This window comes from Anser brachyrhynchus (assembly GCF_964034855.1).
Source record: "Anser brachyrhynchus genome assembly, chromosome: 1".
Lineage (NCBI taxonomy): Eukaryota > Metazoa > Chordata > Aves > Anseriformes > Anatidae > Anser > Anser brachyrhynchus.
The window spans coordinates 9,728,766-9,745,941 of record NC_137694.1 but is presented as its reverse complement, the minus strand read 5'-3'; the positions used below and the strand labels follow the sequence as shown (position 1 = coordinate 9,745,941).

Here is a 17,176-nt window from a genome sequence, read left to right as displayed (position 1 = left end):
GGATACTTGCTACAAGTCACCTGGAAATGTAGAATAAACACAAGGTCCTTGACAGACAGATAGGAGCAGCCTCACATTCATAGGACCTGGTCCTTGTAGGGGACTTCATCCACACAAGGCAACTGGACACCAGGTTCTGCTTAAATTGTCTCTGCTTGTACATGGGCATCAGGGATGGGGCCATTCCCCTTCCATCGTCAACTATTCTGTGATTCTGCAAAAGAAATAGGTAGCCTACACAGGCAGGTAACACGCTGTGTAATTAAATATGAATATCATAGAATCATAGAGTAGTTTGGGTTGGAAGGGTCCTTAAAGACCATCCAGTTCAAACCCCCCTACCATGAGCAGGGACACCTCCCACTAGAGTAGGTTGCCAAAAGCCCCATCCAACCTGGCCTTGAACACTTCCAGGGACGGGGCAACAACTTTAACTGTTCTGGGCAACCTGTATATGCAAAGGACAAATGAACCTTGTTTAATATCACTCTTTGCATTTCTTAATTCTTAGATTTTTTTATTTTATTTTATTTCCTTTTCATTTTTTTCTTTCCTACTTTTTTTTTCTTTTTTTTTCTTTTTTTTTTTAAAAAGGAAACCGATAATAATAATAATAATAATAACAACAACAATAATGTCTTCTTCCATGTGGCATCTACATGGTCTGTCACCTGACAATACTTTTTAGACCCACTGAAAAAAAATATTCTACTTAAATTCCTAGACAAACAGAGAAACAGTGAATTGAGATTAGTGGGATGTCATCAAGTACATGAAAATCAGCACACAGAGATACCCACTTTGCTTGTATTTCATACATATTTACTAACTGGCAGTAGTGGAATGTTAAAACATAGTAGTTTTACGATGTTTTGTAGCTTTTTAAGTAGATGTTTTGCACTGATACTCTTTCTCATTCTCTCTCTCTTCCAAATATGACCTTCCTGACTTATTCCCTCTGTTCTGTCTCTGTGGTGATCTGCTTTTTTCTCCATTTTTTATTATTATTTTTTTTATCCACATATCTCTGCAACTCTTGATCTTTGTCTCAAAAGCACTTTAGAGGAACAGAGATCTTAGGATTATATTTTTCTTTGCATGAGCAAAAATTATACAATTTTTCTCCTGTGTGTCTTCACAGAAAAGCCTGAAAAATTCTGCGGAGAAGACACCAAATATAGAAAAAGTCATTCCAAATGGGTAGCCTTTATCAAAACAAATGAAAAAAAAAAGACAACTAGACACTGCTGTTGACCCCATTAATAATATCTTGTACATGTAACAAGGAAGAATCAGGCAGGAGATATTAAAATAAGTTGTCTTCCTACTATATTAAATTATTAAATATTGTGTTTATCTTTAGGAGGCTCCGTAGACATATTAATACATTTGTAGAATTTCATTCATCTGAAACTTCTTAGTGTGAAGGAGTTAGTCATCACAACATAATTTGATTTCTGTTTCTATGTGATTTCCAGTTCTGATAAAATAATTGAAAGGATCAAAAGCTCTCAGACCACAGGCCTACAGGTGTGTTTCCTGGCACACTGGATGAGAGCAGAATGATTTTATCCTTGGCTTGAACTGGATCAGAAAAGTGTGACCTGAGTTTAAGACGATGCAATTGTTAAGACAAGACTTTTCCAAATGTCCTCTTTAGTCTGCTGCAAGCTTTCTAAAATTTTGTTTATGACTACAGTATTTCGTTTTACTGCTACAAGATGAACCGCTAAGATTTAAAGATTGTAAAAGCTTGTAAAAGTGGTTTGTTGTGTCATACAGAGAGAGCTAGCAGAGAACACTTGGAGTTCCTCAACACTGAGATGCTTATTACAACATTTTCAGACCTCCTTAATATCAGTTATGCAGTGAGCACCAGATCTTTTGTAAAGGAAAATAAAGATGGAAATAAACAATAAAAAACTTTGAAAGACCACTGATGAGTTTTTTTTGTTGTTTGTTTGTTTGTTTGTTTTCTCAGAGACTTTATAGTGTGAAAAATAGAATTCAGAACTTAGAAAAGGCAAAGGGTTGATTTTAAGATATAACACCATTAGGACAATATTCATTTATGGCTACAAAAAATGAAGATGAGAAGGCAAGTAATTTTGTTTCTAATTTAGATTCTCTGCATGTTGAGCAATTTAGCTCACTGAATACTGAGCAGGTTAATGAAAATTACTAAGGATTCTCTGAAATTAATTAGCCTTACCCATTTACATTGTCCCACACATAATTAGGTCTTGCATGAGGATCAGAATATCATTCACTATTTGTTGGTATTAAAATATTTCCAGCTTTCACAATTTTAACATTTTTTCCTGTTTTTTTAAGACACCAATTCTGTATTCTTGTGTTTATTTAAAAATTCTCTGATTTTCTTCTTAGAAAATGAGACAGCTGACATTCACAGAGAGAATGTGAGAAACATATGTAATGAATGATCATATTCATTACAGTGCACATTTGAAGACACACTAGCAGAATGGATTTTTAAAGGTTTCAAATTTTAGGGAATCCTTAGAGAGTCTGAGGGTGAAAACTTTACATTACATTGGAACAACCATACCTATTTATGCATTTATTTAACCCAAAGAATATTTTCAAAGTATCAGAAAATACATTGTATTGTGTAATGGTGAAGAAAAAATGTCAGAGCTTTAATGTAATTGCAGCCTATGCTGAAAAGTAGTATTAAATAAAACTGAAACACCTTAGATTTTTGATTCATTTAACATGACCATGAAGTTCAGATAATATAGAAAAACACCATATTCAACATGACACCTGAAATCCTCAAAGGTCCAAAAGCTTCTAGAAAAATGCAATGAACTTCTAATATACCTAAAAAAAAATCAGTTCTAAGCCATGTGAGTGCGAGGACTAAAGTATCAAGTAGAATAATTAATAATAATAATAATAATTATTATTATTATTTTATATTATCTTTTCCACTCTGATTCATCCATTCCCTTGATGTGGACGTTTCTCATGCTTGTACCTCAACCAGAATCTTTATTGCTTCCTAGGCTTCACAGTGAATATGTGGTGGTATCATCAAGGCTGCCTGATTGCTGTGTTTCGTGGGAAAACACTGCATGTGCCCTTCCTTGTTATGTGTTCTTATCACTGTTGCTGTAAAACTATCATCATTTTCAAATCCTTTGGTACAGTGTGAGCTCTCACAGCTGTGAGACTTATTAGGTGTTGTATTTGCTGTGTATTTATGAGGTGCAGATAATGAGCTTGGTACACTGCAAAATTATAGAGAGCTCCCATCCAGAAGAACTTTCATCCTGTCATGCCAATGATATCAGCCACTGTATGTCAGTGAGCTTTCATGTCTTTTCCTGGGAAGTGATTAAAGTCAAAGCACTGAAACACAAGAACAGAACAGCTTCTAGGTTCGTTAAAATAAAATATTTATATTAGTATGCCAGAAAACCTACAGGGCAAAAGGATTTTGAATATATCTTATAATTACTAATAATTTAGCTGCTTTTTGAATGTTTCTAGAGAATTTGAATTTTAGAAATGAATTGGAATGTGAGAAGGTTTAAACAGATAAGATATTCTACATGTATAAAAAGAAAGGGAAATAGAAATGGGAAAAGGAATTACTAAGGTACCTTCTTTGCTATCACCAGAGAAAGAATTAGGAGAAAGTTCAAATGATCAAGCGTTCATTGCCTGTTTATGAGCTGCTTTGAAAAGCAATTAAACTAATAATTTAGTGTATTCATAACGGTTACATATTTTTAAGCTGCAACACTTAGAATTATATCTATGCTTTGATCTATCTGAAATTTAGGGACGCTTGAATCCTTGTTTTGGGTCAGCAATGAGTATAATAAAAGTATATTTGATTTATAATAAATGATACTTACAGCATCTCTTCCTTTAATTATGCACTCTTCTGCCTGAAGAGGTGTACTAGGCCAGTGAATCTGAAGAAAAACAAACATAGGAAATCATTCAATTGGTAGTCTGATTGTATTAATACAGCTTTTCCACTGCTCTTCATGTGAGACTATTTTATTGCATGGTATAACATTTAATCAAGTTTCTGTTACATTTTGAACAGATTTCAAGCCAAATAATTTAGCTAAAATATCTATAAAAGTGTACAAGATGGTGACATACTTCTGTTGCAACATAACAGTTTTGCATAGGGTAACTCAGCAAAATTAATACTAGTAAACAGATTTAAAAGAAGTTAATGTATTGGACATTTTATACAAATTGAGTAGAAATGTCCCTGCTAAATTGTCAGTGACTTCCAACAATTTCCCTTAGAGTATTAATTTTGAACTACTGATTTCCTGCTTTAAGTGGCACTTAGGAAAGAAAATGGCTTACAGGGAAGTTAATGAGGGTCAGCAATCAACCTCATGGGAGTAGGATCAGCTCTTCATAGTCAATTACTGGAAGTGAAGCCAAATTATACAAGTAGGATCATTTTTCTGTTACCTACTATAAAAAAAATTAATTTTCATTCCAAATGCATGATTTATTTGGATGAAAACAATGTTAAACATTGACTGAGTAGACTGGAATGGTTACTTTATTTCTTAGTATTTTTTAAAGTGAAAACAAAATCATGTTCATTTCAGTGATAACAGGCTTGGCTGAAAACAAGTATGAAAAAATGGATGTCATCATTAAGATATTTTTGTCAACAGTCCAGTAATAAATTATTATTCTATCTGAAAAACATTTTAAAATTAAATCCATCTCCTGTTAGTTTTTTTTTTTTTAATTATATTTACTTCATTTTCTTGAAATAATTTTAACCCCCTAAAAATCCAAGTATTTAGAATAAGTTATAAATCCTGGAGTCGTACTAAAAAAAGCTTGAAGTCATAGACTCATAGAACGGGTTGGGTTGGAAGGGACCTTCAATACCATCCAGTTCCAACCCCCCTGCTGTGGGCAGGGACACCTCCCACCAGACCAGGTTACACAAAGCCCCATTCAACCTGGCCTTGAACACTTTCAGGGATGAGGCAACAATTTTAACTGTTCTTGGTCAATGTGTTCAATAGTGAAGAATGTCTTCCTTATATCTACTCTAAATTTACTTTCTTTCAGTTTAAAACAATTCCTCTTGTCCTATCGCTACACTCCCTGACAAAGAGTCCTTCTCCAGCTTTTCTGTAGCCTACCTTAGGTACTGGAAGGCTACTATAAAGACTCCCTGGAGCCTTCTCTTCTCCAGGTTGAACAACCCCAACTTTTTCATCCTTTCTTCAAAGGAGAGGTGCTCCAGCCCTCCGATCATCCTCATTGCCCTCCTGTGATCTCGTTCCAATACGTTCATGTCCTTCTTGTGCTGGGGTTCCAGAGCTGAATTCAGTGCTCCAGGTGGGGTCTCACAGGACCAGAGCAGAAGGGGAGAATCACCTCCTTCAACCTGCTGGTCACACTGCTTTTGACGCAGCCCAGGATACAGTCAGCTTTCTGGACAGCAAGCACACATTGCCAGCTCATATTCAGTTTTTTGTTAGCCAACACCTCAAGTCCTCCACAGGGCTGCTCTCAATCCCCTTATCACCAGGTCTTTATTTATAAATAAGGACAAGGATGAGACCATTTTATAACAAAAGATCAAATGTTATTCTTGTGAACTTCAACAGCTTGCATGTGCTTAGGTCTCATGGCCTGAATAAAACCACTTACGTTCAGACACCATTTAAATCTTGCAAGGAATCTAAAATTAATCAGAACTTTTGTTTTGGGTCAGATAGTCTCATAGTCACCTATATATGATCAGAAGTAACTCATGCTTAGGATCTGTATTGCTCTTAGGTACTCTGTGGAGGTACATGAACTCTGTTGAAGTCCTGTGAAGGCACTAATCCAGTCATCATTCCTGGTTTATTCAGCATAAAACTCAGAAGTCAAGATCATTTACTATTTCCTTTGCTCATTGGCAGAGGAGGGAGTAGGGAACAGCCTGTTCTTAACCCAAAGGCCTAGAAGTTAGAAGATGTGAGCTCTAGGATCTCCTGAGTCTAAAATTTTAAAGCCACAGCTTCAACCACAGGGACGTGCTCTGCTCTTACAGGTAGGCTAAAATGGTTTTTTTTTTTTTTTTTTTTTTAGCCCATAAATGATGCGTGGGGGTGTTAGGAATGCAGAAACTGAGAAACCACATCATGAATGAACAGTTGACTCTGTAACCTATTACTAAATATAATGTGTGTAGGTGATTGTTTTTGTACTTAGTCCAAGTGCTATTCAAAATATTTCATGTACACATTCTCCACTTAAGAAATAGTGATTAAAATACATAAACAGGATTAAGAGAGAGATTAAAAAAAAAAAAAAAAAAGAGTTCAATGTTACCCCTTTATCTGGAAGGCTTAAAAGCAGATGCAGAATAAGCAGGAAGGACTTGGTCCTTAGCATACTGTGATGAGAAGTGGAGGATTCGTGCACAACCTTCTTGCAGAGTTGGAGGGATTTCCCTCCTGGGTGGATTGTTCTTATCAAAAGGTTAATGAGCGACAGTAGCTGTACTGTATCTACCACTGCTGCTGTGGATCTGCTTTTTAAAACTGACTCCCGTACAAATCCTCCAAGTGAAACCCTGTTTTTCTTGTTGTCTCAGACATAAGTGTATTACCTATTAGGATACTTATCATAGCTAGTCATAGCAAAAGTGTCTGTCAGAAGGAGAAAGGCAGTCACCTATGTACCTTTTCCATCAGTTATGCAAAGTTGTGGGAATCTATCTTGTATTTTCATAGCCAGTTACCTACACCTAAGGCAAACTCATGTTAGTTGCCTGAAGTAATTTCTTACAAAGCTTATGAGTCTTAATCTAAACAAGCATTAAGATTTTGATCTCTTCAAGATTCTTTTATACTTAGACCTAGAGAGACTCTACACATCAGATTCATAGCATTCTTCAAAATTCAATTTTATGTGCATACTAAGTCTGATCATAGTGCTCAAAAATGTGTAAATGTAAAAAATGTAAAAAAAAAAAATAGTGTTGAAAAACACTAAAAAAGTTGTTTTTGTTGTTGGTATTATTATTATTATCATTCCTTTTAATCATGAAATCTTCACAAGAATGTTTTAGCTTGGTTTACACAACTGATAAAAGCTGTTTGGTCTCTCTATGATCATTTGAAAAGAAATGGGTAGTAAATGGCCTAAGGTAATAATACTTTATCAAGGTGTACTTGCTGTACTTAAGTATATTTGTGCAATTAGTACATTTTCCCTTAACCAGATTAAATAAGATTTTTCTGGACTGCATGGATATCCAGATATTAATCAACTGTAGTGGTAGCCTTTAACCTGCCACATGTAATTTTTCCTTATGTTTATGCTTTAGGGTTATGAAAACTACCAGTTTCAACTTTGAATTGGTTCTTTGACAGGATTAAAATCTTTTGGCAAGCTGTCAATACATACTGTTGAGAAATTTTTCTCTGCATCTAGACTGGAATAACATCACAGTAACATACATTTCATGGTGCTACAAGCTTGACCTTTTTTTTTTGGACATAATTATTTAAGAGTTGTCACTACTGCAGATTACTGTGAAGTAAGTTTTTAAATTTCATGTTTAGTGATGTTTTCTCATCTTGCACCGCAATATTATTATCCTTGATACCTGACTGATATAATTCTTTGTTGAAAAGAATCCTTTGTTAAAAAGATAGGAAAAAGCTATACTTAAATATGCTCTTTGTAGGAAAAAAAAAATATAGGGAGTATAGTGCAATAGAAATGATAGTTACTGAGCAAGTTCAGATAGGGAAAAAAACTTTAATTGCATCTGGAATCCTAATTAGAATCTCCAAACAGCTTCAATACTCAGTCACTAGTCTCAGAAAAAACAGGATGTCATGTTTAATGAAAAATAATTTCAAGAAATTATATTAGCTTCATAGTACTTCAGGCCAAAACGTACTACTGTGTGAGCTAGTCTGAACTGTGGTATATGACAGAGCAATTAAGCAACTCCAGTTCTTGTTCTGAGTCAATACATACTGCTTAACTAACACATAACTTTTGTTTAACTGAAATGCAAATTCTGCAAAAATAGCCTGTTATGTCTGGGAGATACTATGTGTATGTATCAACAAATACATACCCATCTTACCTCTTGCAAAGTAATTCCAGTGGATAATCAAACTTATGTGCTTCTTACTTCAATTTGCATATGTTTCTATATGATATTCAAAGAAAATGCAAGCAAGCGGGCTTGTGTTCAGCTAGCTCTAGAGCAGAAATACAGCAAGCTTCACCAGAGGTAAGAAACACAGGATATGTTGTCAGGGCTTTATTATGTATTACAACACCAACATAAAGTCTAACCTGGAGTTATCTCACAATGGACCAGAAACAGCACATTGAAACCTGCCTGCACAAGCCTCTACTTATGAAGGCTTTTCTTCATAGCAAGCCCTTCCTAAGCACTTTGAAGCAGAAACTGCACAGAATGAATATCTGAAAAGAGGTTTTGGACAAATAGGAAGTACAATTTAATTTCACTTCTACAGGAGAGGAAAAGAGGTTGTCCTCCTTGGTTGCTCTCAAACCAGTGGTTGTCCTCCTCTGTAAGCTGTCAGATCACTGAACTACCGGCATTGGTTCAAGTTTTCTGTCAACAAAGATGTGCTCTGGCAACAATTAAAATTAACTGTAATTTTTTTAAAAAATAAACTTGGCAACAGATATCAAATAAAATTCTCTATCAGTGTGTTAGCTCATTACAAGCCTTAAAGACTTTGGATCAAATCCCAAATATATGCAAAGTTTGATTCCAAAGGTGGTATGAAAGGAAATGAAATCTCTAGGGAAAGCAAAGGTCATATGAAGTGTACCTCTGAAGATTTGGCTTTACACATGGTTTCAAGTAGTTTTATTGCTTTAATTCTCTGTAAATACTTATATCCACATTTAATTTTGGCCTCTATCATTCTTGCCACTGATATTGTTAGGGCATTAATGTTAGAAACCAAAACAAATTATTAGCTTTGTTTCAAAAACTTATGGTAGGATGTACTAAACACTAAGAGAGAAAATCTCTGTGTACCATATGCAAGGGAAGATACAAAGAATAAAAATACAAAGTAGGCCAAGGAAATAGAATATGACCAGTGGAGAAGAGATACTCTGTGTTTGTCCAATATGACAAAGAAGGTCTACACCATGTTTGTGAGCTCTCCCCAAATCTCCAGCTGATACAAGAATGACAGGAACAGTTTCCTTCCCTGAGAGATATTTTCCATTTTTTACGTATTTTTTCTTTACTGTATATTATAGGTGCTCAGAATAATGTGTGCCTATGATCTGTCTTTGAAAGTGCTGCTTCATGTTTGACAGATGTAAAGAATTGAACTTTAAGGAACAGTGTGGTTTATCAAATGAGGATTTATGGGATACATACCTCATATACATCACACGTTGAATTCATTAGAAATGCTGGATTACTTTGACAGCCAATAGGTCTCAAATCATAAGCATTTTATGTCCACTCAGCATTTTGTTGTTTTTCTTTGGGGGACTCCTGACATTCTTGCTAGAACTGACTACCTGAGGAATTACAGGGTCATTTTATGGCAGAAGGGATACATATCTGGCTGGGAGTGGGTTTTATGTTTGTTTTTAGAGAGCATACTCATCTTCCAAATTGTGGAAGATGGGATGGCAATGGATTAAAACACACAAGCTATTTGCTAGAACAAAAAAAAGAAGAAAAAAAAAAAAAGATCAATGAGATCTACCCCAAAGCTACCAAATTTCTGAAAGATCTCTTCTGCTTTTCTGCAGCTAGTGATTCATCCTGGTTACCAGAGAGAAAATAAAACCCAGAAACTTGTCTCCTTCTTCTTATACTTTCACTAGATTATAACTGGTATCTTAGATAAATTAAACTAAAGTCTTTAGTCTGAAAGAAAAGGTCAAAGGCTAATCAACACACACTTAAAGGCAGCTTAATACATAACTTTAATAATAATGAATTAACTGGTCTCTTGTTTCCAAGAACTTTCCCCAGCATATCTCAGTAATTAAGCGATCATATAACAGAAATGTCTCATTCCACACTTTTGCTGACAGTGCTGTGGGACAATCTAGTTTTCCTTAGCTATCACTGAATGAGATCTGCACTGAGTGAACACTGGGAAAAGAGAAAAGGATTGTGACGTTTGTATTCGAGGGAGATAAGTCCCAGTGAGGTCACGTTTCAAAACATGTTAGGTGAAGCTCCATTTATTCCAGTGTCTCATATTTTGCACATCATAAAAGCAGGCATGTAGGCAAGAAGCGCTTCCATTAATTTGTCATACTCTGAACGTAGGTCTCAAGACAGCGTACAGAGTAAATGGCTGATCTTCCATTTTAAAACAACAAAAAAGAGAATAACAAACTACCAGAGTGTGTCTAGATGGAACGATGGTGATTGGACAGAAGCATAAAATGTTCTATCCTGTCATCTTTCTTCATACAGATTTACTGCTGAATAGGGAATAAGAGAGGGGAAGAAAAGCTTATTTTATAGAAACAACTGCTTCATAAATGTCTTTATATCCCTGAGCTCTAATATTTTGTCACAGAATATTAATAAGTTTTGTCAAATGGAAAAGGAGTTAACTCATATCTGACTGTGGAGGAGCAAAGCTCAGTATATAATAGTGACCTCTGAGGAGTTAAAAAATTATTACATATATATATATATTTTAATGTAGATAAATACCCAAATGGCCTCCCTGAGTATCTCTGTTTCCCTGTATCTAAGATTGCCTTTCCCAAACTGTTTATAAAAAGGATAAAACATATCTATTCACAATAACAGAACATGCTAATTACCCTTAGAAATAAGGAAGTGGACCGGATGTTGGTGTGAGAACATGCTGTTCACTTACAAGAAGGGACAGAAACAAAAGAATCTGAAACATTGTGACTTAATTCCCCTTTCTCCTCCCACAGACCACAAAGTAGACTTCAAATGATACTTTCAGTCAGTACTTACAAGCACTGGTTTTGAGCAAGTGATGCATTTTCTAAGGAGGGGTAGAAATTATTGCAGGATTTATGTTGCTTTTGCATAGTTTATGTGTTCTCTTATAACTTATGTTTTTTGTTTGTTTGTTTGTTTGTTTTCCTGGTGCTGTAGAAAAATTCCATACTAATAACAGGGAGTGATTAAGCCTTAATTATATAGCAGAGATACAGAAATTAGGTATATACAATGTACTGTGCAATGCTCTAAATTTTAGTAAACATGCTGAAAAAAGTGAGACTGAAAAATAACTATGTGAACCCCAGATCTCTTCACCTAGAGGGGTCATTAAGAGTCATTTTCATTGGAAAAGAAATGATAGTTAGTGTATTTTTTTAACAGGTAAACATGGCATTAAAGATCATACACAAAATGTTAATATCTACAAGAACTCCATTATCTCATTTCCACTCATGCAAACTCTGATGTTTTGTGCTATACATTATCAAACCAAGTGATAAATATATATATCTGTTTACTCCACCTCTCGATAGTTGTCACTGACTCGGTCCAAACTGAGGGAATACAAGAGGTCTCTTCCTCCCACAAACAGTCGCTCTTGATACTCATCCAGCAGCATTATATGAAGGCCAAGATATCCAAATGGGCTATGAAAGACTGACGTCCTGTTTAAATCCCAGAGCTCTGAAATACAGAGTACACATGATAAATACCATACAGCTTAGATTCATGGCTTCATTTTCATATCCTCCTAGGGAACTAGACCAGAAGCTGTGGGACATTAAAATGCTAATCATATAATCTTTGAGTAAGAAAGAGACACAAAACACCTGGGAACAATTTTCAAAATGAGCCAGCTTTCCAGAAGACTTGTATGCGAATCTTTATATCATAATCTTTGTGCACGATATATCATGAGGTGGGAATTGGGGGAACAAGTTTTCTCTCAAATATTTTATAAAAAGGAAAAAAAAAAAAAAAGAAAACACTGCTGAGGACATTAACTGAAATGTGGAAATAGGAATGAACTGGTGGAAATTGAAAAATTACTGGAAATTGTCTCCTTGCCCTTCCCTAGACATGTAAAACTGCAGGTTTTTATTGTATGCACAATGTTGTTCTGTTTCTGTGGTGTTGTTTTTTTGTTTGTTTGTTTGTTTTATTTGCGGGGTGGGGAGATGGTAAGGGTGAGGGTGGGGAATGGGGTATGGTAGAGGATGGAGAAGATGCTGTTGCTTGTTTTAAACCCAGCACTGTGTCCACTTACTTCATGGAAAGTGTTGGCACTAAATTCAATAACAGTATAAACTCTGTAAGATACATATTCATAATTTTCCAAGTGATTACTGATTTTGTCAAGAAATATGTTGACCAGTTAAGGGGATCTGGGGCTTAGTTGTGTATGATCCAGACTGAAGTCACTTCTACAGAGAAAGTAAAATTCGTCCTGTGTAATGTTGCAGAAACTTGGAATCAGGCCTCAGGAAGGAAGAAAGAGGCAAGCATTGGGGGTATTTCTGCACTCTCAAGCAGATGGTGCAGAGCACAGTTTGGCTCGCAGCATGTTGGAGAGGCTAAGAATCATTTTGTTGTTGGGGAGTCTCAAAAGAATTCATTACAGACCGTGCCCTAGGACTGTTTTAGAAACAGCAGAGCTGGGACTGAGGGAAAGCACTATATTCCTATATCTATATCATGGTGAATTGTTTCATTTTGAAGAAACAAAAGTCACTCTTGGTAAAAGTCACTAAGTTCCTTTTAGTTTTATCCTCACAGCTGTCTTTAAACGTAACTTTCCCAGTTGTTTAGATGTGTCCCAGCAGCTGATGATGGAAGAAGTGGGATTGTCCCAGGGGTAGGGGGGAAAAAAAAGTTAAAAATGGACCCTCATCTGGTCTTCTGTGAGAGGACTGGCCCCCTGTGTGAGGGAAAGTCCTTGAAGAGAAAGAAAGAGAAAGTTCACGTGTCAAAGAATGTTCTTGCATTGGTGTAACACTCTGGCATCCATATATGGAATACCATATATGCCAAACATATATTCTGTGGTTTTCAGAAACTGATTTGCATCTTTAAGCTAAGAATGGCAGCTTCATAATGGATCCAAATACAAAACTACCAAAATTCACTTCACTATTAAAAATGTGTCCCGAGTTCTCCGAGGAAAGGGTGTTCCAAACAAATGAGATCTAAGTTCTGTGTTTGAATTCAAATTTCTCTTACTTCAAAAAGATTTATCATGACTAATTTTCACAGAATCACAGAATCACGGAATCATCTAGGTTGGAAGAGACCTCTAAAATCATCTAGTCCAACCTCTGACCTAACACTAACAAGTCCTCCACTAAACCATATCACCATATCATATCACTAAGCTCTACATCTAAACATCTTTTAAAGACCTCCAGGGATGGTGACTCATCCGCTTCCCTGGGCAGCCTATTCCAATGCCTAACAACCCTTTCCGTAAAGAAGTTCTTCCTAATATCCAACCTAAACCTTCCCTGGTGCAACTTTAGCCCCCATTCCCCCTCGTCCTATCACCAGGCACGTGGGAGAATAGACCAATCCCCACCTTGCTACAGCCTTCTTTAAGGTACCTGTAGAGTGCGATAAGGTCACCCTGAGCCTCCTCTTCTCCAGGCTGAACAATCCCATCTCCCTCAGCCACTCCTTGTAAGACTTTTCTCCAGACCCCTCACCGGCTTTGTTGCCCTTCTCTGGACAACAATTCTTATTTCCATTCTTGTGTGAATAAAAACAAAATAGAATCCCAGTAGGGTTTACTCAGATTCTTGTCTTAGAATTTCTCATTCTCTCCCTCTTTTTGTTTTGCAATTTGTTACTCACCATTCAAAAGTTATCCACAATAACACATGTAAGAAATATTCCAGTTGAACAGAAAAAAAGGATTTTTCTGTCAAACCAATACACAGGGGAACTGGTATGAAATGTCAGATTAAATCTCTGGTTTAGTCTCAAGGAAAGACTCCTAATTTTCCTCAAAAGATACCTTACTTACATCTTAAATTATAGAAAAGAGAAAAAATAAATATTTTTACTTGAAATAAATTTAGCATTTAATAGCTATATTAATTTAACATGAAATTTGGCATTCTAATAAGAGATTTAGCATTCATTAAGGACATTTTCCAAGGCCAGCTTGGATTGGGCTTTGAGCAACCTGATCTAGTGGGAGGTGTGGCAGGTGGGAGGTCTATGGCAGGGAGATTGGAATTAGATGATAGTTAAGGACCCTTCCAACACAAACCATTCTATGATTCTATGAATTCAATACAACAAACACAACTTAATTTTATTTTAAATTAGTATTTATATTGTGTTTGTGGCATTGAAGGAGTTTAGTAATTAGATAAATATATTGCTATATTTGTTTACTAGATTCGATTCATGCCAACAGAGGCTTAAAGCAACTACTTTCTGAAAGCTGTTTCCTTAGATGAAAATATTTTTTTATCAAAGGAGTCATTCAACCTCACAAGTGATTTCTTTCCTGAGCCATCTTCAAAAATAATCTACTAAATAGTTGTGGAGAACTCTTTTAATATCTAGGCTTTCCATTACATTTTTCAACAGGAGAGGTTAAAACACTTTGCACGTGTGTTTTTGGATTGATTTAACAAATAGAAAAAGTAAGTCACAGAAAGGAGTATCATGATGAATAGAACAAGAGCCTTGTTTGTCGAAGCTTAATGCACTGACCATTTTTGGCAGTGATACACCTAGTGCAAGACTGAATAGCAATGTGGAAATGGTATTTTCAATGCAAGCTTCTCTTGCCGAGCAAATCCAGCAGATTTCTCTTTCAAAAGAAAATTGCCTTTTTTTTTTTGTGATGAAATTAGAAATGGAATACAAGAAGAACTGGAAATATTTTTTTTGGTCCTAAATAAAATGACTTTTTATTAGTAAGAATATCAAACATCCAATTTATTTTATTTTCACATCAGTCTTGTGGAAAATGAATTGCATTTTAAAGTTCTAATTATATACAAGCCATGAAAGGATACTCTGGTAATTTCCCCTGATTTACTTTCATCTTGTCCTGAATGCAAATTTTTCATAGATAAGACAATATTTCTTTACATAAATCAGAGAAATCACTCGCTTGTTTTCAGTGAGAATACTAAGCACAATGAATTCCTCTACCTGATCATTTAAACTGTTAACTTACTCATGTAAGAGACAGTCCTGCCAAGTACACCTATAACTTTAATTGTCTTAAATAAACATTGACTATATTAAACACCTCTCAAGATCAAGCTTGTAAAAAGAAATATTTTTAGGACTGCCTCCACCAAATCTATACAGGCATATTTTTGCTGTAAGTTTAGAGATCAGCACAGAAGTAAATGTGACATCTGGAAGGGCTGCAAAACACCAAGCAGGGAGATCTGGGGAAAAATTTGGTTATAAAAATACAAATTTATTAGTATTATGCAGCTCCTTTGAAAGGTACTAGGTTTTGTGGGCATTGTAGGACAACTGAGATATTAGGACAGTGTAGGAAAATAGGTTACAGCACCTTCTGAATACCAAGAAAACGGGAGGGATATCCCAGGGAGTCTAAAATGGCACTAGATGCCTGTCACTTCTAAGCAACTGAATCTTGCTCATATATGGCTTCATGTAAATTACCAAGCTTATGCTTGCAAGGGTTGCCTTGTGACTATAGACTCCTCAAGGTGTCAAGAGTTGTGCTTCTGGCTATACCCACATCCTTAAATTGAACAACGCAGTTCCTAGCTCATACTTAAACTTGAACACAAGCCAAAAAGAGGTTGTTCTTCTAATTAATCCTAGGATTTAATATCTGCAATTATACTGAACACATCTAAAACACAAGATCAGGTGCAACTGTGATTTTCTTTGAAATTCTGGACAGAGAAAATATAGCAATGCCTAATATTTTAAAAAATATTCTATTGTCTTAATTGGTCACCTGAGAAATAGCAGACATGAGTTCAATTTCCTTGTCTAAATGCATCAAAACACAGATCTTCCTCTTTCCATAAAGAGGACTAATCACAAGCTATTAACTGCTAGATTGGTAGGGAGGGATGGATGCTTTCTCCATTTCCTGTTGAAGCAGTGCAACAAAATTTTCAGGTTCAGGCAGAGTGAACAAGCAAGAGCATGACACTAATTTAGTAGTTAAATTGCTTTTCTGGGAAAGATGTGCTGGCCCTAGTGCTCAAGATAGTCTGTGCATTTTATATTAAAGAGTTAGTGAATAAAGTACAGTAACTGTTCTAGCACATGGACAAGAAACTCTCAGCTTTTCTCACATGGGAATGGGTAAAGATTTCAGATGAGTAAAACCCTTTTGTTTGCTGTGTTTCTACAGATTTCTGTGAAAACAAAACAAAACAAAACACCTCTCTATAAAGGTTTTCTGTGAAAAAATAAAAAGCAAGATAAATAAAAAAAAAGAATAATTTTTGAGGGAGAGTGCATTGTTACTGCTCAAAACAAAGGACAAAAGAGAAAAGAGAAAAGACCATTCCTTTTCCTAACAGTTGATGAACAAGTTGCCTCAGTGTAACGATCCCCAAATTTGAGAAAATGATATTATTGATAGTGTAGTGTTTTACTATTTTAACTTAAAAGCTCTACACAATAAATAAAAACACACCATTACAATATGAATGATCTTTTACTTACTGCTTCAATATTTACATATTCATATTCACTATACTTAAAGTGAAGGCCTTAAAGCAAATCCGGGCTGCTAGATTATGTCTCATAAAAATACTACAACATCCATGTAGAACAAATTTAGTTTCTTCCTGCTTTAAATGCTGAGAATAAACCTTCAGGTTTGTTGTGTTTTGCCAGTGCTTGTTGGCAAATATTGAGACAGATTTTATTTACTGTACTTTTTCTTATAACAAATATAATTCAGTTAACTTATTCATACTTTATCCCTTTGACAAGAAGGATTCTATTAGTTATTTGTCAAGAAATGCTAGCTATATTCATAATATCTGTAGGTTTTTTGTTTGTTTGTTTTGTTTTTGTATATTTTAATCATAGAATCATAGAATGGATTGGGTTGGAAGGGACCTTAAGGATCATGTAGTTCCAACCCTAATGCTTTCTAACTTCTAAAATATGCTTAGGACATTAAATGCAGAAAAATTGTTACTTCTTCACAGTAGCCAGAGTATA

General features: G+C 35.4%; 1 protein-coding gene across 4 annotated transcripts in view; it reads right to left on the bottom strand.

Moving 5' to 3' along the window:
- Window positions 1–17,176, bottom strand: part of SEMA3E (semaphorin 3E) — a 151,856-nt gene that overhangs the window by 60,633 nt on the left and 74,047 nt on the right. For all 4 annotated transcript variants that reach the window (XM_080577664.1, XM_080577665.1, XM_080577666.1 and 1 more), the window contains 2 exons: window positions 11,511–11,671; window positions 3,888–3,947 (listed from right to left, as the gene is read on the bottom strand). In XM_080577664.1, coding sequence (XP_080433790.1) covers window positions 3,888–3,947; window positions 11,511–11,671 — 221 coding nt within the window. The remainder of the gene's footprint in view (window positions 1–3,887; window positions 3,948–11,510; window positions 11,672–17,176) is intronic.